Source organism: Gadus chalcogrammus, chromosome 3, assembly GCF_026213295.1.
Source record: "Gadus chalcogrammus isolate NIFS_2021 chromosome 3, NIFS_Gcha_1.0, whole genome shotgun sequence".
NCBI classification, from domain to species: domain Eukaryota; kingdom Metazoa; phylum Chordata; class Actinopteri; order Gadiformes; family Gadidae; genus Gadus; species Gadus chalcogrammus.
The window spans coordinates 21,330,926-21,355,312 of record NC_079414.1 but is presented as its reverse complement, the minus strand read 5'-3'; the positions used below and the strand labels follow the sequence as shown (position 1 = coordinate 21,355,312).

At 43.6% G+C, this 24,387-nt stretch overlaps 3 protein-coding genes across 4 annotated transcripts in view; all 3 read left to right on the top strand.

Moving 5' to 3' along the window:
• Positions 1-970, top strand: part of LOC130379974 (VIP peptides-like) — a 5,308-nt gene extending 4,338 nt beyond the window's left edge. The window contains exons 6-7 of the mRNA XM_056587140.1: positions 1-67; positions 499-970. The exon at positions 1-67 is cut by the window's left edge and continues 39 nt beyond it. Of these exons, the coding sequence (XP_056443115.1) occupies positions 1-67; positions 499-507 (76 nt within the window). The 3' untranslated portion in view covers positions 508-970. The remainder of the gene's footprint in view (positions 68-498) is intronic.
• A 3,916-nt stretch (positions 971-4,886) lies between these two features.
• LOC130378880 (equilibrative nucleoside transporter 1-like) lies at positions 4,887-12,690 on the top strand. The gene is made up of 13 exons (XM_056585489.1): positions 4,887-4,983; positions 6,893-6,937; positions 7,075-7,156; positions 7,526-7,704; positions 8,130-8,269; positions 8,586-8,720; positions 10,115-10,212; positions 10,327-10,408; positions 10,924-10,982; positions 11,277-11,385; positions 11,834-11,919; positions 12,061-12,260; positions 12,496-12,690. Exons 2-13 carry the CDS (start codon positions 6,912-6,914, stop codon positions 12,605-12,607), a joined length of 1,308 nt encoding a protein of 435 aa, XP_056441464.1. The 5' UTR covers positions 4,887-4,983; positions 6,893-6,911; the 3' UTR covers positions 12,608-12,690.
• A 3,523-nt stretch (positions 12,691-16,213) lies between these two features.
• On the top strand, positions 16,214-23,959 carry LOC130379059 (acylphosphatase-2-like). 2 transcript variants are annotated; one of them, XM_056585643.1, is made up of 4 exons: positions 16,214-16,403; positions 19,150-19,491; positions 19,993-20,102; positions 22,766-23,959. In XM_056585643.1, the coding sequence occupies exons 2-4, from the start codon at positions 19,483-19,485 to the stop codon at positions 22,878-22,880; spliced, it is 234 nt and encodes a 77-aa protein (XP_056441618.1). In that variant the 5' UTR covers positions 16,214-16,403; positions 19,150-19,482; the 3' UTR covers positions 22,881-23,959. The 2 variants fall into 2 exon arrangements, with proteins under 2 accessions (XP_056441618.1, XP_056441617.1); XM_056585642.1 differs by lacking the exon at positions 16,214-16,403 and adding an exon at positions 19,820-19,836 and having other exon boundaries at positions 19,099-19,491.
• The last annotated feature ends 428 nt before the right edge of the window (positions 23,960-24,387 follow it).

Genomic DNA, 24,387 nt, shown 5'->3' with positions numbered 1-24,387 from the left:
TGACTCCGCCCCCTCACATCAAGGCTCAGATCTCTCTTTGGAAGACGTTCTTAGTCAGCTGACAATGGTACAGACATAAGTACACATACACACATACAGGTGCACAAACAAACACACATGTGTACACGGACACAAAGATGCCAAATGCAAAAAACACATATACACACACTAACAAACACACACCCTACTACCAATGCTACTTCTACTAGTACTAATAACAATTACTATACAACTCATTCTAATACTACTACTACTAACACTTGTTATACTTATACTACTTATACTAATCCAATTACTAATACTACTGCTTGTGTGTCCAGGTGTTTTTTCTTGTGAGCACATGGTGTAGTGTGCTAGATGACTACTCTGTGAAGAAGCTTGGTCTCAGCTCCACTGTCCCCCCCCTCTCTCTCTCTCTCTCTCTCTCTCTCTTTCTCTCTCTCTCTCTCTCTCTCTCTCTCTCTCTCTCTCTCTCTCTCTCTCTCTCTCTCTCCCCAGAACCTCTGATGATCATCCTCCCTTCCAGAACCTTCTGAACTCCTTCTGTATCGTCTTCATGTGCTCCACTCATCACAACCTCAGCAGACTCTAGCTCATCCGACGGAGCAAATGGCTGTTCTCCACCTAGCTCACCACCCGATGGAGCAGACAGCTGTTCTCCACCTAGCTCCACACCCGATGGAGCAGACAGCTGTTCTCCACCTAGCTCCACACCCGATGGAGCAGACAGCTGTTCTCCACCTAGCTCCACACCCGATGGAGCAGACAGCTGTTCTCCACCTAGCTCCACACCCGATGGAGCAGACAGCTGTTCTCCACCTAGCTCCACACCCGATGGAGCAGACAGCTGTTCTCCACCTAGCTCACCAGCTAATGGAGCAGACAGCTGTTCTCCACCTAGCTCCACACCCGATGGAGCAGACAGCTGTTCTCCACCTAGCTCCACACCTGATGAAGCAGATGGCTCTGCTCCACCCTGGAGATGCTGGGCTGGCAGGTGGAGAGAGAGGTGGAGCACTGCTCCACCTCTCTCCCTCTACCAGGTGGAGCACAGTTGCTGTGCTCCACCTCTTCCCCCACCTGATGGAGCAGGCAGCTGCTCTCCACTCTGTTCTGCAGGTTCTGATTTGTCCGACTAGATCTTTCTTGATGTTGTACTCCTGAATGTTGAAGACCATGAGATGTTGAATAAATTATCTTGAACTTTGAAATAAGTGCTGGTTCGCATTGTGTCTTTTTCTCCGTCTTTATCTCCATTTACCATGAGCCGGCCGTCCATGTCAGCCAAGTACAACATCAGTCATTAGAAACGCCCGCGTATTCGCATTCCACGCAGAACTCAACATGGATGAGAACCTGTGAGGTGAGAGTACGCTGAGTCTATGTAGGCACCCTGACACCATGCTGAACTCACAGGCATGATAGGTTGACCCGAGGAGAGAAGGGCAGAGAGAGGTGATGCATGTACAACGACATTATGGTACAGCTCTTTGGAGCAGGCAGACCACAGGACCAACGCCGGTTGGTGAGCCAGCCCCCCTGGCCAGGGAGTTGCTGGGATGAATACACTCCCACACTCCTGTCCAGTGCTGCAGTGGGACAGGCCAACGTTTCCAAACTTAATCGCCGCAAACAACATTTCCTATTTTACCTGCCCTTTGTTTTAAAAATGCTAAACTAGGTAACGATGGCTGTTTCTAGAACAGTGTTGGCTCAATAATGGGCGCCCTGTAACGTTGTATGTTGGACAATCTCAGGACCCTTGGTGAAAATACAAAGCCCTGTACGTTGTGTTATGTTGGACCATCTCAGATGATCTTTAAATGCACAGATGTCTAACTTTCTTGTTGAGAAGGAATTTGCGCAGACACCAACACAGAATTACATGCATAAGGCCCCATGTATGTTGCCATGGTACAGTCTAACCCCTAGCTGCTCCTTAATGACCTGTCTCTGTACTGTCTAACCCCTACCTGCTCCATAATGACCTGTCTCTGTCCTGTCTAACCCCTACCTGCTCTTTAATGACCCGTCTCTGTACTGTCTAACCCCTACCTGCTCTTTAATGACCTGTCTCTGTACTGTCTAGCCCCTACCTGCTCCTTCATTACCCATTTCTGTACTGTCTAACCCCAACCTGCTCCTGAATGTCTCTGTACTTTCTAACCTGCTGGTATTGTTTTTCACCACAGTATGTATAAGAGGAATCTGGGATCGAGATTCCAGTCCTTGTGATCCAGACCCTTTACGTCAGACCTGGTCCCATCAGCACGTGTGTCATCCATGTCATCCTGAATGTGTGGGTGTGTGTGTGTGTGTTCGCTCCACTGAGCTGTAAGTTAGCTCCCCCTCGGTGGTGGAAGAATGGCACTTTGACATTTTTATAAAGTCATTTCAAATTTACTCATAATGAGCACCATGTATGTGTGTGTGTGTGTGTGTGTGTGTGTGTGTGTGTGTGTGTGTGTGTGTGTGTGTGTGTGTGTGTGTGTGTGTGTGCATGTTTGTGTGTGTATGTGTGTGTGTATGTGTGTGCGTGCGTGCCTGTGTGTGGGTGTGTGTGTGTGTGTGTGTGTGTGTGTGTGTGTGTGTGTGTGTGTGTGTGTGTGTGTATGTGTGTGTGTGTGTGTGTGGTGTGTGTGTGTGTGTTAGTGTGTGTATGTGTGTGCGTTCGTGTGTGCGTGCCTGTGTGTGGGTGTGTGGGTGTGTGTGCTTGTGCATATCTTGGTTGAAACAAAATTAAACAAAGCAAGCCTTTTGGTCTATTTATGTTGGGCATGTATTCAGTTGGGGGTATATAGTCTACACTATAGTCTACACAGTAGTCTACACACTAGTACACATAGTTGTCTACATCAGTTTTTTCCCAATTCCCAAACTTTTTTGTTTAAATGACAAACCATCGCGACCCACTTCAAACTAGGCCTTATCTATCAATCGTGAGATGAAATGAGTGCATGAATCGAGCTTCCTGACCATTCTTATTGCCATTTCCGCATCACCTCATATTTTGATCTTAAACCAGCCATTTCGAAGAGATAACAACTTATTAGTATGCATGTGCTATTGAAAACATAATACAAAAAATATTTGTTCAATGTTTCTGATCTCAATGTTCTTATTCAATGTTACAAGTAAAATGATCAGAAACATAGGAAAATTCAGTAATAATAAAAACATTCTTCTTGTTGAAAGCATTTTCAAAGATTCATGCAAAAAAGGTAGGCTTGTGTTTACGTGCTATTGTAATCAAACAGCCAAGCAATCAATTTGAACAGTAAACAATCAATTTATTTACCATATACGATACGATTATCGAGGAGAATAAAGAGGAGAGTAGCGCACAGAAAATCCCACTTCGCACTTGTATGTGGTTGTGAAAGCGATGAGCTTGCGTTACTTAGGACGGGATGTTCAGATGAGATGCTTATCCAGAATAAAGATAATGTAATGCAATCAGTCAAATTTCACGGCCTGTCACTTGTCATGTCTTTACATTTGCCCCTGATGAGAGCAAATAAAAACAATGAGAAAGCCTGATAACTTTGCCTAAATGCATTCATGTCGTAACTGTACGTATTTAACATGTGTATGTGTTTAAGTATTTAACGTGTATATGTTTTCAATAGCAATACAAGGGAAAATTACGGCATACACTCGACAAAATTGCCCAGGACGATTCCATTTTAAAAGTACGGATTACCCTATTATTATCATTCTACTTGCTGTAGTTTGGTCTGGCTTTGCGAGACTACCCTATTAGCAATGGTTGGAAACATAGTCGTTCTTCCATATTTAAATGCAGAAATCGTACACATTGTGCCTTTATTCACACACATATATTTATTTGGCCAATGGTCAGATAACTTGTGCTTCCCGTTTTTTTAAATAAATCAGGTGGATGATCGACTCCGAGAAGCGGATCGACGCAAACTCAAACGCAAACACAGCGACACCTCCGCATCCTACGTGTCATGACACCAAATGTCCACCAAGGGGCGATTATTAACCAACAACCACTGTGCGCGACCACTGGCGAAAATAGATAGCAAATAAAGTCAACACTCTTTTCAAACCGTATCTGTACAACACGCCTGATTGTATACTAATGCGAAAATTAGGGTACATTTTTAATTGCAGCTGCCATCTGGCGACGTTATCGCCCCCTCTGTTTAATACAAATACATCAAAGTTTTAATTTGCAAGACATTACGTTTTTACCCCCATGCATTTTAACACCATGCACTACCTGGTTACAGGGCGCCAGTTCTGCTCCTAGCGCGATCCTACTTTCTGCTTCTTGATCCACACCGGATTTGCGGCTTGGTGCTATGTATAGAATAAGTATGAGAATGAGTCTATTCGGTTTTTATGGTGATATTATGATGAATTGTCTTGGGATTAGGTTGCAATCCAATTTCTCCACGGCAATAAATAAACTCTCTCTCTCTCTCTCTCTCTCTCTCTCTCTCTCTCTCTCTCTCTCTCTCTCTCTCTCTCTCTCTCTCTCTCTCTCTCTCTCTCTCTCTCTCTCTCTCTCTCTCTCTGTAACTAACTTTTCAAAATCGAAAGAAATTAGAATATTTCAATGTTTATTTGAATCAAAGCTCAGCTAGGTTAGCTGTTGCTCCCGATTAAGAGATTGTGTATACATATATATTGTGTGCATATGTATATAGGCCTATATATATATATATATATATATATATATATATATATATGCATAAAATACAAAATTGATCATATATTTCTGTGTGTTCTGATAACACAACTGCTATATGTCGCCCCATTAAAGCTAGTACAGGATTGGACTAATTAAGCATGTCACTGTCCAAATTACACTTTAGGGAGGAGGGGCGTAAGTTCAAAGGCCCTGGGAGGAGAGATAAAGGTTCTGGGTCACAATGTTGCCACCAGCCACACACACAAACTTTGGACTTGTGCTAGAGGGGCAAGAGGGGACAAAAGCAACAGCTGAAGAAGGTGAGCTGCTTTGTATTGCTATATTTGTTTCTAATGGTATCTACTGTCTGCTCTGCTGAGAATCATGTGGTTTCAGATCATGCACTGAACTCCAGTCTATACAATGCAGTCTAAAGAACTGCTCTGAACTCCACGCTGTCCTTATGGGGAAATGTGTGGTGAAATATGTTCTTACCTTCTAGTTTAATAACGTGATCAGTAAGTTACGAGGAGAGTTGATTTAATAAGAGCTGCTTAACATGTAAATACTACAAGGTAATCAGCTCCTCGTTATCATTTTAAATACTATAAGCTAGTCAACACTTACGTCTAAACAATATTTATATCAACTTTATATCTAGTAATGGTGCAGTGTGTAGAATTTAGTGGCGTCCTGCGAAAAAGATTTGGCAGAAATGTATTGTAATATTCATAAGTATGTTTGATTAGTTTAAAATCCCATGAAACACAAATGGTAATTTTGAAAGTAACTACTTGGACCGGCCACTGTAACTTCACGCTGGGAAGGGAGAGGTGAGGGGGTGCAGATATTACAATGCAGATATTAATACTAGATATTATTACTAAATTGACTAAATAAACATTGATAATATAACATGAATTCTAAATATGAATACTTATAAACCGTTAACACATCTAAATGATGGATTCAGCAGGCAACATTGTCACATTGTCAAAAACAGATAATATAGTGCACTGCGGGGGAGGGAGAGAGAGAGAGAGAGAGAGAGAGAGAGAGAGAGAGAGAGAGAGAGAGAGAGAGAGAGAGAGAGAGAGAGAGAGAGGGGGAGAGAGAGAGAGAGAGAGAGAGAGAGAGAGGGAGAGAGAGAGAGAGAGAGAGAGGGGGAGAGAGAGAGAGAGAGAGAGAGAGAGAGAGAGAGAGAGAAAGAGAGAGAGATAGGGGGAAATGAGTCACATGCTCAAGCTGAGAAGACAATTTTGAGACCTCATTTTTTTTGATGAGTGGAAAACTAGAAGAAACTAGGAGGGGAGGATAGGGGTTGTTGGGGGGCCAGATGCCCCAACCACTCAAGGTAACAGCAGAACCCTTCAACAGTCCAATCTTTTATTCTCAGATTAATGATATTAATATGCAATGTCAGAGTACACTGTTCGTAGTAAACTGTTTTTTGTACACAATATTGAGTAAACAGTATTAAGTACACCCGCTGTAGTAAAATGTTTAAGACCAGGAATCCCAGCTCGCTCTTTCACTTCTCCTATTTGACCAACAGTCATCATCATCTTGCAGAAACGTTGGTGGCAGTTTACTGTCTGGTTATAGTTTACTGATAGCTTGGTTATAGTTGACTGATAGTCTGTCGGTAATTTGCTGATAGTTTCGGTGGTAGTTGGATCATTTGGTGGTAGTCTACTGATAGCTTGGTAACAGTTGACCCATAGTTGAATAGTTTGGTAAAGGTCAATGTGACAGGCCCTGGAGGGCTCACTTGGGCCTGAGTGGAGAAGCAAATGCTGCAAAATAAACTCACAGTAGTGTACATAGTAAAAATATAAATAATACAAACTTTATATATTATAAAAAGTACCAGTATTCTTGAGGGTAAGGGGGTTAAAATCGTTCAATAAATGCATGGAAAGGTGATGTGCCTACATTTTTTACTAGGTTATTATTGACATTTGTTATGTGATATTTTTCTTTGAATTGTATTTACCAGAATGTTTTTGTTTATATATATTTGTAATTTCCTTTTGTTTGTTTTAAGATGAGTTATTTTGGCACCATGTTCTGAATGCAACAGCTGTAGAGTTCTGAATAAATTATTTAAAAAATGTATAATCTCTCTCCATCTCTCTCCATACCTCTACCAATCTCTCAATCTCTATTTGTCTCTCTCCGTCTCTCTCACCATATCGCTCTCTATCGCTCTCATGTTTTTGATTGAAGGCGACGTTAAGAACTCAAAATGTCTACCACTATACCAAAAGACAAGTGAGTACTACTAGCATCACTATAATATTACTGTACCAGCTCCTAGTACTACTATAACATTACTATCATCTGTCTGTCCACCTGTCTGTCGGCCCACCTGTCTGTCTGACCACCTTTCTTTTTTCTCCCCCTGCCAGGTACAAGTCTGTGTGGCTGATCTTCTTCATGCTGGGCTTGGGGACGCTCCTCCCATGGAACTTCTTCATGACGGCCTCCATGGTCTGTTTACACCTCCTCCTTCTGGACCTTCTCCTTCTGCACCTCCTCCTTCTGCCCTCTTCCATCTTCTCCTCCTGCCTCTGCACTTCCTCCATCTACCCCTCCTCCATCTAAACCTTCTCTGTGTACACCTCCATCTTTTACCTTCTCCTTCTGCTCCTCCTCCACCTGCACCTCCTCCCTCTACTCCTCCTCCCTTTGCACCACCTCATGTCCTAAAACACCTGTCCAGCTGAGTGGAACAGATAATACTGCAGCACACATGCATGTTATGGATGCACCTGTTCTTATAACTGTGATATTATGGAGGTGGTGAAGTCCTTGTGTTCTTAAATATAGTCATAACTGACCCCTTTCCTTTTCCTCCAGTACTTTACAGGGCGTCTGAAGGAGCCATCTTCTCCGAACCCCGCTGCCAATCAAAGTGCTGAGGCTGAGGCGGAGCATACGCCCAGCCTCCTTGAATCAAAGTTCAAGAATGTGATGACGCTGTGTGCCATGGTGCCCCTCCTCATCTTCACCTGCCTCAACTCTGTTCTCCACTCCCTGTGAGCCCCCCACACCTCACATAACCCATCACAACACAGCACCACACAGAAGAACCGTGTCACAGAGACACCACACTGGGGGATGGGCTTAGAGGGTCCAATCCTGCATTTTTTAAACTATGGGGTTGGACCCAAAAGGGTTCACGATCCAACTTGAATTGGTCCCAACCTGACAATGCACAGAAACCCCTAACGAAAGGAGCTCTGAGGGTTCTGGTCCTCAGAGTAACGTTTAAATGGCCCTGGGTTAGAGTTGGGGAGGGTTACTTACTACGCTGGGTGACAAAGATGACAATCTCAACAAACAGATGCAATGCAATGTCAATTGAACGTCGACAGGGTGGGACCGTTACAGTCGTTTAATCCAGATCCTCTGCTCTCAGCCTTGAGAATAATAAGTGGGTGGTGTGACTCTGCTCCTACAGGATCCCTCAGAAGCTGCGAGTGATGGGCAGTCTAGTTCTCATCATGGCCGTCTTCATGGTTACAGCCGTCCTGGTCAAGGTGGCCATGGACCCCCTTCCCTTCTTCACTGTCACCATGCTGAAGATTGTCATCATCAACTGTGAGTCCTGGATCTCGGTCATAAACGCAAGCATGGGCGGGGAAACGGCTTGGCGAGTTAGGCCCGTTGAGCTTTGTTAAGACACCTATGCCGCGTATCCATTTGAGCCGGTACAGCTGCTTTCTGGTACGTTCCTCTACGTTCTGTCTCATGTGCCGCAGCGTCAGTGTTGCCAGGGCGAGGCAGGGGGGACTTCTTCTCATGGCCCGGAGCAGCACCAGATTATCTGGGCTTCACTGGGGTCCAGCCCAGTAGGAATATGTATGTAATATATATGTATTTCTTGGGTGTCTCCCGGTGTGGTTCTCCTGTCAAGCGTGTGGCGCGGTTCTGCAGGGCAGCCTGTTCGGCATGGCAGGCCTGCTCCCCGCCTCCTACACCACTCCCATCATGAGCGGCCAGGGGCTGGCCGGCACCTTCGCAGCCGTCGCCATGATCTGCGCCCTGGCTAGTAAGTCCACACACCATGAGGTACCACAGCACACTAGGAGGTACAGCAGAACACTGTGAAGTACCACAGAACACTATGGGGTACCACAGAACACTATGAGGTACCACAGAACACTGTGAGGTACCACAGAACACTATGAGGTACAGCAGAACACTATGGGGTACTACAGCACACTAGGAGGTACAGCAGAACACTATGGGGTACTACAGCACACTAGGAGGTACAGCAGAACACTGTGAGGTACCACAGAACACAATGAGGTACCACAGAACACTGTGAGGTACCACAGAACACTATGGGGTACCACAGAACACTATGGGGTACTACAGAACACTATGAGGTACCACAGAACACTATGAGGTACCACAGAACACTATGGGGTACCACAGAACACTATGGGGTACATGAGGTACCACAGAACACTATGGGGTACTACAGAACACTATGAGGTACTACAGAACACTATGAGGTACTACAGAACACTATGAGGTACCACAGAACACTATGAGGTGCCACAGAACACTATGGGGTACCACAGAACACTATGGGGTACCACAGAACACTATGGGGTACATGAGGTACCACAGAACACTATGGGGTACCACAGAACACTATGGGGTACATGAGGTACCACAGAACACTATGGGGTACCACAGAACACTATGGGGTACCACAGAACACTATGGGGTACATGAGGTACCACAGAACACTATGGGGTACCACAGAACACTATGGGGTACATGAGGTACCACAGAACACTATGGGGTACCACAGAACACTATGGGGTACATGAGGTACCACAGAACACTATGAGGTACTACAGAACACTGTGAGGTACCACAGAACACTATGAGGTACCACAGAACACTATGGGGTACTACAGAACACTGTGAGGTACCACAGAACACTATGAGGTACCACAGAACACTATGAGGTACCACAGAACACTATGGGGTACCACAGAACACTATGAGGTACCACAGAACACTATGGGGTACTACAGAACACTATGGGGTACCACAGAACACTATGGGGTACTACAGAACACTATGGGGTACCACAGAACACTATGGGGTACTACAGAACACTATGAGGTACCACAGAATACTATGAGGTACCACAGAACACTATGAGGTACCACAGAATACTATGAGGTACCACAGTGCCTCAAGTTACCACGGAACATTATGAGACACCACAGAACAACATGAGATACTACAGCGCCAGTATTGGGCCTTATCAGCTCCTTCAGCCGTCAGTATCTAATCACTAACTTCGGGAGCAGCTTATAATGAGCTCACAGTGCATCTTTGGTGGGTAATGGCTCTGATAACAGATGTAGGCCGTAGATTACCTTTTGCTTGTGTTAACTTTTCTCTCTTGCCTCCCTCCAGGTGGATCTGCCATTGACGATGCAGCGTTTGGATACTTCATAACAGCCTGTGTTGTCATATTTTTCTCTGTTCTCTCCTATATCGCACTCCCAAAAATGGTACGTGGAATGGTATGAGAATGCTATGAGAAATAAACACAGTGCCTGATGTCCCTGTCCCTCTATCTGGCAGGCCTTTTACAAACATAATCTCTCTGTCTCTCTATCTGGCAGGAGTTCTACCAACATTACCAGCAGATCAAGGCCAGTCCTGCAGACTGCAACGAAGGGACCAGCCTCAACCCAATGAAGAGCGGTAAACGACCGTTAGCCCAAAGCACAAAAACGGCTTCATGGTTGTAGCGCCACACAAATAACAAAGAGAAGAGAATCATATTGTTTAAGGGAACAAAGAACGTGCAGCGTGAATCCAGCAGGGCTGATCTTCTGACTTCGTATTACATTTCTGTTTTTGAGGCGAAAGTAAAGAAACTTGGCTTTGTGTCCGTTCTGACTGGGCGGCATGCTTTGGGCTTTGCAGTACGACTATAATTAGCGCAGAGTGGTTGGAGTGGGACAGGGTTAGGTTAGGGACAGGGTAATGGACACGTGAAGAGCCCAGCGGCTCCAGCTTCCCGTCTGAACCTCAGCTCTCTGAGGAGAGAGTCATGTGGAGATGTTCGGATAGCCAGGAGCTTCAGGAAGACTGAGAGACACAAGCCCCTCACACACACATAGTAGATCAGGGGCCGTCTCCCACACACCAGTCGATCAAGGGCGTCTCACGCACAACAGTAGATCGGCAGAGCTAATGTCTGTGTCCTCCTCTAGACAGCCAGTGCCAAGACGTGTCCAAGCCCAGCATCTCCATGATGACTATCTTCAAGAAGGTTCACCTCCTTCACACTCCTACATTCATTCTCTTCTTCACCACCACTCTGTCCCATTTAACTCCTTCAGCACCTCACCACATCACCGGTTGCCTTCACCACTTCACCCCTCATCACCTCAGTCCTTTACCAACTCTCCTTTATCACTTCATGTGTAACCTGTTGCCTTGGTGATGTGTAACCTGTTGTCGTTGTGAAGTGTAACCTTTTGCTGTGGTGATATGTAACCTGTTGCCTTGGTGATGTGTAACCTGTTGTAACGGTGATGTGTGTCCTGTTGCCATGGTGATGTAGGTCTGGGTCCTAGCGGTCTCCGTGTGCTTCATCTTCACCGTCAGCATAGGAACGTTTCCCGCCATCACGTCGGACGTCCAGACGACTATCGGGGCGGGAACTTCCTGGGGTCCGAAATTACATTAATTAATATTAAATACTGTTATCACCTTTATGAATATAGCATGTATGTTTTTTTATCATAACTATCAATAGTATATTCCAGAAGGAAAACCCTCATCACGTAATTGTAGATGAAAAGTGGTGTGCAGGTAACTTCAATCAAACAGGTGACATTGTGATCTACGATATGAATAACGTTGTGATCTACGATATGAGTAACGTTGTGATCTACGATATGAGTAGCGTTGTGATCTATGATATGAGTAACGTTGTTATCTACGATATGAGTAACGTTGGGATCTATGATACGAGTAACGTTGTGATCTATGATATGAGTAACGTTGTGATCTACGATATGAGTAACGTTGTGATCTACGATATGAGTAACGTTGTGATCTACAATATGAGTAATGTTATGATCTGCGATATGAATGACATTATGATCTGCACCCCAGAGCGATACTTCATCCCGGTCTGCTGCTTCCTGCTCTTCAACGGGAGTGACTGGTTTGGTCGCAGCCTCACTGCCGTGTGTATGTGGGTCAGTAACACACACACACACACACATACACACACACATGCAAAATGAAACAGACATACATAATAGTCTACTCTAGACGGACAGGCAGGCAGGCAGACAGACACAGATACATTGATGCAACGGCTGTGTTTGTTTGAGAAGCCAGGGGGAGAGGGTCGGCTGCTGCCCATGCTGGTGGCATCCCGGGTGCTGTTCGTTCCTCTCTTCATGATGTGCAACGTCCAGCCCAGAGCCTACCTGCCGGTGCTGTTCCCCCACGACGCCTGTTACATTCTCTTCATGGTGCTGTTTGGCTTCAGCAACGGATACCTGGCCAGCCTCTGCATGTGCTTCGGGCCCAAGTAGGGCCTTCCAACTTACTAATGACCTACCCCCGGCCTAACCCTACAACTAGCTCCTAACCCTACCCCTATCCACTAAGGCCCAATCCCATTTCTAACCCTTACCCCTCCCCCTTGTTTTGAAGGGGGGAGGGGGAAGGGGTAGCCCTCTCCCTCTCCCTACCCCCTACACCAAATGTCCCATTATTCCCTGCATTCAGCCCGTGTTCACCGTGGCTGTTCCCTCCCTCCACAGGAAGGTGGCGCCGCACGAGGCAGAGACTGCGGGGGCGGTAATGGCGCTGTTCCTGTCGATGGGTCTGGCCCTCGGAGCGTCCTTCTCCTTCCTATTCAGAGCACTCGTTTGAAGCCACCTGCCAACCAGTATATGTTTTTTATGTGTAGAATCGTGTTGAAGATGCATTTTTATTGAGCTCATTGTTAGTGTTATATTTAATAAATTCAATTTGAATTTATATCCGCTGTGTACTGTTGGTGTTGTTGTGGCCCGGAGTGTCAACGTGTTTGTCACAAATAGAGCTATAGATCAGGGGGTTTCAAACATTGTGTGTGTGTGTGTGGACCACTATTTGTAATCAAGAATTTTCGGACCACCTCATAATACACCTTATAAGATATGTCAACACCCGTCTTACCTGAATTACCCACACCTCTTAATAGGCCTACTAGCATTAAAAATAACTGGTCATAGCATCAGTACAATAGGCTTGTTAAAACAAAGTATGCACACAACGGCTGCCACATACTTTTATTGAAATGTCCTGGTAAAATGAATGCAAAAACAAATATTTATCTGTAACATTTTTTTTCCCCCTCAATTCTGTTAAAAAGCATACAGCAGCCTATACCGTAAGTCGAAATCTCTTGACATTTTCAGGTATGGTTACCAATAACCCCCACTACACATTAACCCAAATTTGTGGTACTGCACCCAAAGGTGGCGCTATTGTAAAAAATCTTATTTTGGCTTATTTCTCCTCACCAGATTGACCTGGAATCAAAATTCTTTCAGAATATTAATATTTAGAATCAGATGCATTTATAAAATCCCACAATTTCATATAAAAGCTAAACATGATAAAAAGATTCACAGGCTACAAAAATAATAAAAAATTCACCACAATCGCCACATAAAATCTTTAGACCAAGCCTCACAGAAAACATCGAACAGAATTTGTTTTATTTAGTTCCATTTGAGAAATATTGGCCAATAAAGTTGGAGCAGTTAGCCCATTTTACTTATATGACAACTTTGTTATCGTACAAAAAAAAACATACAACTATTATTAGGTGGATATCAATACCCCCCACTACCCATAAACCCAAATTGTGGTACGGCACCCAAAGGTGGCGCTATTTAAAAAAATTATAAACTAGCCTTATTTCTCCTTACTAGATTGACCTGGACTCAAAATTCTTTCATCATATTAATCTCTAAAATCAGATGAATCTTTTTCACCCTGGTCTTCTGCTCTAAAAATGCTTACTTTTCCCACAATTTCAAAGAAAAGCCAAACGTCCAGTCTCAACCAATTTTGCCTATATGACCATTTTGTTATTGTATAACTACCATGCGGCTATCCTTAGGTAGATACCATCAACAGTGCAAATGTTCAGATCTGTACTCTTTTAAGAAAGCCCTGTATTCGTGAAATGTGTGCTTGGAGATATCTTGATGTTGTGTGCTTATCAGGCACGGCGTTATGGGTGGGCCTGACGGACCTGGGACCAACCACTGTTCAACGGGCCCACCCAAAACTTTTCTTGAAAAGATAAAATAAATGCAAATCTTCTGAAATGTGGACAGGTCTGTCCCATGCACCGAAACGTTTTACAATGAAACAAAATATTTAAACAGCATCAAGCTATTTTGCACAGATAATATAACAGTATATTAGTCAGTCATTTATATTAGGTTAAACAACGATTTGATAACGTTTTTAATTGAAGGACCATCCACAATTGGAATCCTGGCGCCGTGCGTGGTGCTTATCAATCAACATTTTTACGTGGTTTATGCATGATGTTCATAATACTGATTAGAGTATTATGAACAAGCTGAACATGACATACTGTCATTGCCACTCATTTAAGAAACACAACATTGAACAGCACCTGAAATTAATCAGGCAATCAACATTCCGGCTCATTAGTTTCCAAGAATCGGACTGCCAAGACACAGTATGGCATTAAGGGGAACTTCTTCGTTAACCATTTTTCCTTCATAATTAACTCTGTCATATTTATATTTCTTCCGTTAGTTTCCTTGACTACAAATGTTTAATTTCCCCAGAATTTCAGAGATTTTTCAGGTGTATGCTTCTAAGAAAGCCCTTTATTCACTTGAGAAATGTGTGCTTTGAGTTTTCTGGATGTTGTGTGCTTATCAATAGACATGTTGACCATGTGGATGAGGCTGCAGTTCAGGTTTATAAGTGGAACATCTTTCCTGTTAATTTATATATCTTCCATTAGTGTGTTCTTGACTTTCAATTTTGCTCGGACCCCGTTAATCACTGCTTGCGGTTAGATTTTATATTTTATTTTGCTTTTCCACGGACAACCCGCAGTAGGCTACCTTCACAGACTTTGGGAATATCCGCTATAGATAACGATAACTAATTATTTTACAGCTTTATTTTTGATGGCTGGCCCAGCCCTGTTATCAGTGGGCAAAACGAAGTAATTAGTAGGCTACTGCAATCCTCCAGTCCTAAGCACATTTGATACTTCAAGTACACAAATGCCATTTACTAATATCTCGTCCGTCACTTACGTAATTAAGACAGTAATATCTCACTGTCTTAAGTCGATCTTTACTCCCTAGCCCTGGGTGACGCATAGAAAGAGCACTCCCAGAATAAGTGCCGTGATTATATTATACACTTTGTTAGGGCAGCGATAGCTGCTGGATCCAATGTAAAACACAGAGAGAGGACAGGAGTTGGAGTGAAGGTGAACAGGTTTATTTGGTATAACCAGGAGGGAGGCGGGGGGAAGGTTGGAGAGTGGGGCGCATCAGGCTGGAGGGGGTGAAGCAGGCAGGCTGGAGGTGTAGAGCCACAAAACTATGGACCAAAGAGAACAAAGGTGAGGCACGAGATTTCAGCAGGAGAAACAACCAGAAATTGTAGGCTATTTACTGGAGCCAGGTACGAGTAACTACCACGGTATCTCGAAGTATGATCTGGCGATGACTGCACACTTGTTGTTTATCCCAATATGAGCGTCTCATATAAAGGTGTGGCACCAGGAAACGTAGGCTAATGTTGGGATTAGTCAGGCTCATTAGCTAGTCACTCCCCATTAGAACTATCCTTCATTCATAACATACAGCTACTGATATAGTATCAGTACTGGGTCTAGTATCAGTAGTAGTAGCAATTCAGGTTCTCTGGAACTGTATCAGGACTGGGACTAGGGAAGTACCAGTTCTGGATCTTGGGTACTGTGTCAGTACTGTTTCTAGGGAAGTATCAGTACTGGGTCAACATTATGGTACCAGTACTGGCTCTGGGTACCGTATCATTACTGGGTCTGGGGAAGGATCAGTACTGGGTACTACATTATGGTACCACTACAGGGTCTAGGGTATCAGTTCTAGATCGAAGGATTACTGGTCATGTTCTGAACTGCTGAATCATTCCACTTTTATCATCTTATTTATTGTTGTACCATTACTTGTATTTACCGTGACAAAACGTCTGTAGATGGTGGAAGATGGTCCGTCTCTGTCTACAGTAGGGAGACATAGCCTACTCATTGGGCAAAAGTTCACATAAAAATAATTTGTACTTAGAAAGAACGAAAAAAGGGTTTAGCATGAAGAGGTAAAACTCATAAATGGCCTAAAGAAAAACAAAACAAAAATATTTTCAAAGTATTTATCGAGAGATAAAAGGTTACATACCGCGAGGCTTGTGAGAACGGAATAGCACAAAGGACCAACTTGCTGTTTGCCTGTCTTACTCAGATTTTTAATCCAAATAAATCCTTTTGTGGCCAGAAGGGGAGACGTTGAGTCAGCATTTTCTTCCACGGTAAACTGTTATCTTTGGGATGAGTAACAGAAGCCATTTGATGACTCGTGGTGCGTGGGAACATGGGAGTTGCGTCTTCAACACATGACGTTGAAATATTAAGGTATTATTGTAGCAAAAGTCTTTAGCACCTGTAACTGGAGATTTTGTATGCGTACATTAAAGTCACAAATGTTTAACAGTACATTTGAAAATTTAAATTTGTAGCGTTCTATATTTTATTTTTGAGGATTTTTTTCACAGATGTGAAAAATTGCAGCACACCAACTGCATTGCAGCACACCAAATGTGCTGCAATGATTGTAGCAAAAGTGTCAATTGCATGACTCTTTCAAGTTGTGATGCACAGGATAGGATTTGTGCAGTAGGCTACTAATTGCTTTTCGATAATGTTGAATGATGTTGTAACTGTATAAAGTGACCAGATAGCCTACATTGTTTCCACAGAAATCGATTGCCCATGGTCAATCCTTCATTCCGCGCCTGATCATGTTTCAAATCTACTTTTTATAATCACAGACGGTCCGCTGTAAGTGTTGGCGAGAGACAGCGACAGCATTCAGTGTGTTGCACGCATTTCTACAATGAAATTTCCCCACTTTAAATAGTCCAAAAATGGCAAACACTATCGATCGCAAATGTCGTCGTTCTCTCGGACGAATACATAGGCTAAATAGAAAAAGACAGGTCCAAGTTCAATCCGACAGCTGACATGAGCGCGAATGAATCAAAAATAAAACTGAATATAAAGACGGACTTCGCGATCATGTTAGACACATTTGGGATACTGTCTGCAATAGGCTACACAAACGATTTATCAACGCCATATACAAATATCTCATATTTTAGTCACCGATCACCCAATTCTACACCGAAAAGTGTGTTGATAAATCCATACAGAAGGCTACGTATCTCTCATGGACTATGCACAGCACACTGGATGACAACAACCCTAGAACCAACCCAATTAGGGTGATTAGATGACGTCACACCAGGAGCCACAACCCAGTCTCACGGAAATACGTGACATTATCAGTCATTTAATTTATCTATTCATTCTTGATCTGGGACACGTCATATCAAATTTCAAACTCCTACCTAATGTCCCTAGGCCTACAGATAATAGATTGTTTATTTTTCTCATTTGTTTCAAGATTTTTCAACACAAACACAGATTGTCTGTGATAACTAACAATAAGACAGCTTTTGGCCACCCGTTTCTACTTTCCCCTTTGATTCTGAGAAATTGTGACAATTCACGGATATATTTAATGCAGGTGCGCTGCTCTGTAGGCAAACCGAGACGGGAAAAGCTGCTTCATCTTTGTAGGCCTATGTCTTAATGTGTATTTTATCCATCTATTGTCTTGTTTATTTGTAGGCTATGTGAATGAAGGTCCGCGTCGATGCCATGAAATTTGTGCTTTTTTGGCACGAAAGAATTGATATGACTTGTCCCAGATCACGAATGAATAGATTTAATGACGTGACAGTGTGTCACGTTTTTCCGTGGGACTGGGTTGGGGCGGGTCAGGTCACAAGATGTGTTCCTTGGAGGTCGTCGTCGATGACTGTTTTCAAGCCCTCAGTTGAGTGTGGTTAACAAGAACAACTTATAACAGTTACTTGGACGCATTATTTCTTGAAAAGTTTCCTAAACGCAGACACTGACCCTGGCGAAAACGAGAGGATTGTTAGTTATTTCGTCCCCAATTTGTGAAACCAGCCGTATTAATGAGTGGAGGCCTGTTTAATATTTAATGAGAGGAGGCCATCGTCAAGGCTCCAGGAGGGAGGGAAGGAGGAGAAGAGCTAAGAGAGAGGGAGGGAGTAAGGGGGAGGGAAGGGGGAATGGGAGAGAGAGAGATGGGGGAGAGAGAGGGATATAGAGGGAGAGAATGGGGTAGGGGATGAGCTACATGAATACCAGCTGGAAACACCTTTCTAACGTTACATTCTGTTCCATTAGTGTGAGAGTGTGATCTTCACGTCCTCCCACCTCCTCTCCAGTCCTCCCACCTTCTCTCCCCCAATATACTCCCCCCAATAGGCCTACACTCAAGTATTCAGTTACTTTACTGACCCGAATATAGACGAGTTTTCCTTCCTGGATATTTGACTGAATAAGTAGGGTCGTCATACATTTGGGGTCTAGACTTTTAAATATCAATATACACCCCACAAATTCCTGGTAATAAAAAGCCTTCCCTTTCGTTTTACCAACTCTATCTATTTCTATGCTGCTCATCTTTCCCCGTAAGAGCTGGGCCGTAAGTTACCGTATTTTGAGTTAAAGGGTTTTTATTTGCTCCTTACTCTTTTGCGGTGCACGCGACGAACGGTGTTTACTGTTGCACACCACAACATTACAATAGGCTACATTAGTAGACATCTAATTTACGTCACTGTATCTTAGGTTCCACGCACTTACTATCATACGAACTCCGTGATTTTAGCAGTTGTTGTCTGGCGTGTGCGCGCACCCTTCCACATTTCTCCTTTTGAAAAGTATGGACGAGCGTCCTGGATGTTCGATATCCTCGCCCGACTGTGTTTTAATTATGATTTTCAAAAGACATAATTTTCTTTATAAAAAATATCTTTAGTCAACAAATGAGTCTTGAAAAAGAGAGCCCGATTTATATCCAGTTTTTCTTAACATAATTTAACGCTTTAATTAAATCTGTGGTGTAACATAAATGGGACTGTGCTGCTCTCTAGTGGTCATCTACAAGAACAGCTGCGGCTCTTTGCAGCGATTAGAAAGATAAAAGTCTGTCTGCAACGGACAAATCACAAATCACAACAATTGATGAACACTTTTTTATTTGTTCTTTCTGTAACCACAGGGTTTCCACTGAGGCCTTTGGTTGTAAATCTGAATCGACGTCCGGAGCGGAGTGGCAGCGGCTGTCAGGTTTCAGGACTAAAATAGAAATGAATGCGGCTGAGGCAAAAGCTTTAGCCGCAGCTCCTCACTCCGTCGTTTCAGAGTTGCTTCAACAGTATCTTAGTGGTTCTTAATGTATATTAATGGTCTTGTGTATCGTATTGGTTTTTAATGTATCTTTAAATCTTAATGTCAGCGGTTGGGTGGCTGATCGTAGGTCTACTTTGTTTCTCTAAGATCGTCATGTCCGACCAACTCAAACTCAAGTCAGTAGACTTTGAAATTTTCGGAAATGTCCAGGGTAGGTGAGACAAATTAAGAATAATAATGTTGCATTTTGTTAAGACGACATTCACTAAAATATCTCCGTCTGTGTGCGAGTGTGTGTGGGGTGTTTGTGGTGTGTGTGTGTGTGTGTGTGTGTGTGTGTGTGTGTGTGTGTGTGTGTGTGTGTGTGCGCGTGTGTTTGCGTGTGTTTGCGTGTGTGTGTGTGTGTCTGTGCGTGCGTGCCTGCGTGCGTCTATCTGTCTGTCTGTCTGTCTGTCTGTCTGTCTGTCTGTCTGTCTGTCTGTCTGTCTGTCTGTCTGTCTGTCTGTCTGGCTGGCTGGCTGGCTGGCTGGCTCCCTCAGGTGTCTGTTTCAGGATGGTGAGTAAACCTATTGTGTATAATTCACTCATTACTGGTAAACACTCGAACCCGATGCAAGTTGTTTAACTATGCCGGTTAAAGTTATGTTCATAATAATGTTCGGGTCATTACGTTTTTTTGTTTGAAATTATTCAAATGTTTTTTCTTGTCCAGTACACGGAGCAGGAGGGGCGGAGCTTGGGCCTGAGTGGGTGGGTCCAGAACACCAGACGAGGCTCTGTTATTGGTCAGATCCAGGGAGCCGCCGGAAAGGTTGACCAAATGTCAGTCACTCTGTGGTACCTGCTTCTACTAGTGATAACCAGGCTATCTAGTGGTAACCAGGCTGCTACTAGTGGTGACCAGGCTGCTACAACTGGTAACCAGACTGCTATAGTGGTAACCAGACTGCTACTAGTGGTGACCAGGCTGCTACTAGTGGTGACCAGGCTGCTACTAGTGGTAACCAAGCTGCTACTAGTGGTGACCAGGCTGCTACTAGTGGTAACCAGGCTGCTTCTAGTGGTAACCAAGCTGCTACTAGTGGTAACCAGACTGCTACTAGTGGTAACCAAGCTGCTACTAGTGGTAACCAGACTGCTACTAGTGGTGACCAGACTGTGGTAACCAGACTGCTACTAGTGGTGACCAGGCTGCTACTAGTGGTAACCAAGCTGCTACTAGTGGTGACAAGGCTGCTACTCATGGTGACAGGACTGCTACTAGTGGTAACCAGGCTGACCAGTAGGTCTGTAGGGTGTAACAGAAGTAGGTCTGTAGGGTGTAACAGAAGTAGGTCAATAGGTTGTAACAGCAGTAGGTTTATAGCAGAAGGTCTGTAGGGTGTAACAGCAGTAGGTCTGTAGGGTGTAACAGCAGTAGGTCTGTAGGGTGTAACAGCAGTAGGTCTGTAGGTTGTAACAGCAGTAGGTCTGTAGGTTGTAACAGCAGTAGGTCTGTAGGTTGTAACAGCAGTAGGTCTGTAGGGTGTAACAGCAGTAGGTCTGTAGGGTGTAACAGCAGTAGGTCTGTAGGGTGTAACAGCAGTAGCAGAAGGTATGTATAGTGTAACAGCAGTAGGTCTGTAGGTTGTAACAGCAGTAGGTCTAGAGTGTAACAGCAGTAGGTCTAGAGTGTAACAGCAGTAGGTCTAGAGTGTAACAGCAGTAGGTCTAGAGTGTAACAGCAGTAGGTCTAGAGTGTAAAAGCAGCATGACTGTATTAGGGGAGAGCAGATAAGTGTATTGGGGGAGAGAAGGTGGGAGGACTGGAGAGGAGGTGGGAGGACTGGAGAGGAGGTGGGAGGACTGGAGAGGAGGTGGGAGGACTGGAGAGGAGGTGGGAGGACGTGAAGATCACACTCTCACACTAATGGAAGAGAGTGTAACGTTAGAAAGGTGCTTCCAGCTGGTATTCATGTAGTTCATCCATCCCCTAACTACCCCATTCTCTCCCTCTATATCCCTCTCTCTCCCCCCATCTCTCTCTCTTCCCTTCCCCTTACTCCCTCCCCCTTACTCCCTCCCTCTCTCTTAGCTCTTCTCCTCCTTCCCTCCCTCCAGGAGCCTTGACGATGGCCTCCTCTCATTAAACATTAAAACAGGCCTCCACTCTCTTCCATTACTTACAGTTCCCCGCCACTCTAACACTGGGAGCGATGATGCTAGCACTTTAGCGCTAGCAGCTAATGCTGGCTCATCTTTAAAGTGCTACACAAAAACACTCTAGCACTCCTAGATTTATTCCCTCCTTGTTTATCAGAAATCAACAGCAGGATAATAATTACTGATACTCAGAAAAAGTTAATAAGTATATATATATATATATATATATATATATATATATATATATATATATATATATATATATATATTATATATATATATATATATATTGGTCATCTGTCAGCTATTAGCTATTAGTCTCTGTGACAACTCAGAATTCAGATGTTAAATTCCAGACTATAACGAGAGAGAGAGATTTAGAATCCCAAATCCTCCTCTTCTCCATGAGTTGTTGTATTTAACTCACCACTAACATTTTACAATGTGGGTACCATACTTTAACGATATATTAAGAGTTGTTTAACAGTTAACTAATGGTGTAGTAATCTTTAAGTAATGTGTTCATATTTACCAATAGTTTTCATGTTAACTCTGAACTATTAAATAATGTATAAATAAAAACTGTAGTTGATGAACACCAATAAATGAACTGTTACTTAATTGTTAGTGAATGCTTGATACTGCATTAATTAATGTCAATTAGTGGTTCATTATTGTACCGTTATTGTAAAGTGTATGGTTATGTAAAGTGTAGAAACGAGCCGGGAGCAGTCTAAGGTCTGACGGCCTCATTCAGAGGCATCAACTAGTACAGATATTCTCGAAGCGCATTGAGCTTACTCATAGCTGATAGATGGCTGTCAGTTCCAACAAATGTTACTCAAACACTAGCTCTTAAATCTCTAACCCCTACAGCAACTTTAACAGCTCAATCAACAACAAAATCTAGACACGCACACACGCACACGCACACGCACACACACACACTCACACCCTTTTGTGTGTGTGTGCACGAAAGGGGTTAGCTAATGGGGTTAGCTGCTAATGCAGTTATCCTTTCCCATGATGCATTGGGCTGACAGTTTAATGGACGTTGATTCTATCATGTTGTCACGGCGACAGACAATGCTCCTACATTCATGTTGTCATGGTGATGCTATAAACCGCGGTGGTTTTAGAATTAGTTACTTGAAAACACGTCTGGGGCAGTTAGTTGAAGAGATGCTTTTTGAAGAAATGTTACGGTTAGTTAGTTGAAGAGATGTCAGGGTTCTCTAATCCTATCATCTATTGAGATGTTGGGGTTAGTTTGTTGAGAAGATGTTGGGCTTAGTTCTGGTATCAAGTAGTTGGTGTGTGACAGATAATCCCCCCTCCCATAGGAAGGACTGGCTGAGGAATGTGGGGAGTCCCAGCTCTCGAATCGACCGGGCCGTCTTCTCTAATGAGAGAGACCTCAAAGAACCAGAGCTGAAGGGCTTCAAAACCCGGCACTGAGCTCCACCACCAGGCCCACCTCCACCACCAGGCCCACCTCCAACACCAGGCCCATCCAAACCACCAGGCCCACCTCCACTACCAGGCCAATCCAAACCACCAGGCCCACCTCCACCACCAGGCCCATCTCCACCACCAGGCCAACCTCCACCACCAGGCCCATCCCTACCACCAGGCCAACCTCCACCACCAGGCCCACCTCCTGCACCAGGCCCATCTCCACCACCAGGCCCATCCCTACCAGCAGTCCCATCTCCACCACCAGGCCTATCACTACCACCAGGCCCACCTCCATCAACAGGCCCATCTCCACCACCAGGCCAACCTCCACCACCAGGCCCATCCCTGCACCAGGCCCACCTCCACCACCAGGCCCATCTCCACCACCAGGCCCACCTCCACCACCAGGCCCATCTCCACCACCAGGCCAACCTCCACCACCAGGCCCACCTCCACCACCAGGCCCATCTCCACCACCAGGCCCATCACTACCACCAGTGTCTTATCTGCTCTGACTCATGGTCCATTATGTAACTATTCCATTGGGGTTTAGGGCTAAAATGTAAACGAGCACCGTGTTCAGAACACTGTGGAACACACACTTAGAATGTAATAATAATGCCCAAAAAATAGGTAATCTAAACAAACAATACTATGGATTGATTGGTGAGACTCCCCCACACCTTGACTTACGTACTATAGCAACCATGTTTCGTCATCTTCCAGACCATGATACTGTCTCCATATGAATGTCAGCATTGAGCAGAGCCACTAGTGAGCAGCTAGTAGTGAGCAGCTAGTAGTGAGCAGTGCCTGGTAGTAAGCAGGATCTATGAGTGAGCAGGGTGGTAGTGAGTAATACTATTATTGGTATAATGACCAAACTATTAAAATAAATACTATTGGTACTAATGCTATTACTAGTAATCATGTACATGAGGTACATGAGGCTATTATCTCTAATGCACAACATTCTACAAAGCCTGTATCACTCTGTTGTTTGGGGACTCTTGTTGTTTGTTGTGTGTTCTTCTCTGAGGAAACTTCAACGTATTCCTGCTGCTATTAAAAAAATACATATACAGTAGATGTTCATGGCATTTCCATAGCTGATCCTGAATCAGACCTCCCTGTCCTCTTGGCGCTGTATTCTCTTTATTCTCTCTCTATATACTGTATATATATATATACATTTATTTTATAGAGAAAATGTATCTTCTGTGTAGAATATTTAAAGTATATATAATTTTTATTCAACATAAATATCTCTATATATTTGATTAAGATTCTGAATATCTAAAATATAATTTTATATATTGTATATATATAGAATACATATTTATATATTAGACATATTCTCTTTTCTACATAATCTATATATGACATATATTTTAATGCATTCTCCATTCTACATATTCCATATATCAAGTGTATTTATATATTCCATATATGATAGGCTATATATTTTCATGTTCTCGTTATTTTTTCTTATTACATATATATTATA

What these genes read in the sequence shown, in the direction of transcription:
- LOC130378880 (XM_056585489.1), top strand. Translation starts at nt 6,912, where the DNA reads ATGTCTACCACTATACCAAAAGACAA. An exon ending in TCTTCATGACGGCCTCCATG is followed by an intron (nt 7,157 to 7,525) that starts GTCTGTTTACAC and finishes CTTTTCCTCCAG; the next exon opens with TACTTTACAGGGCGTCTGAA. An exon ending in TGCATGTGCTTCGGGCCCAA is followed by an intron (nt 12,261 to 12,495) that starts GTAGGGCCTTCC and finishes CTCCCTCCACAG; the next exon opens with GAAGGTGGCGCCGCACGAGG.
- LOC130379059 (XM_056585642.1), top strand. Translation starts at nt 19,380, where the DNA reads ATGTCAGCGGTTGGGTGGCTGATCGTAGGTCTACTTTGTTTCTCTAAG. An exon ending in GCCGGAAAGGTTGACCAAAT is followed by an intron (nt 20,103 to 22,765) that starts GTCAGTCACTCT and finishes CCCCTCCCATAG; the next exon opens with GAAGGACTGGCTGAGGAATG.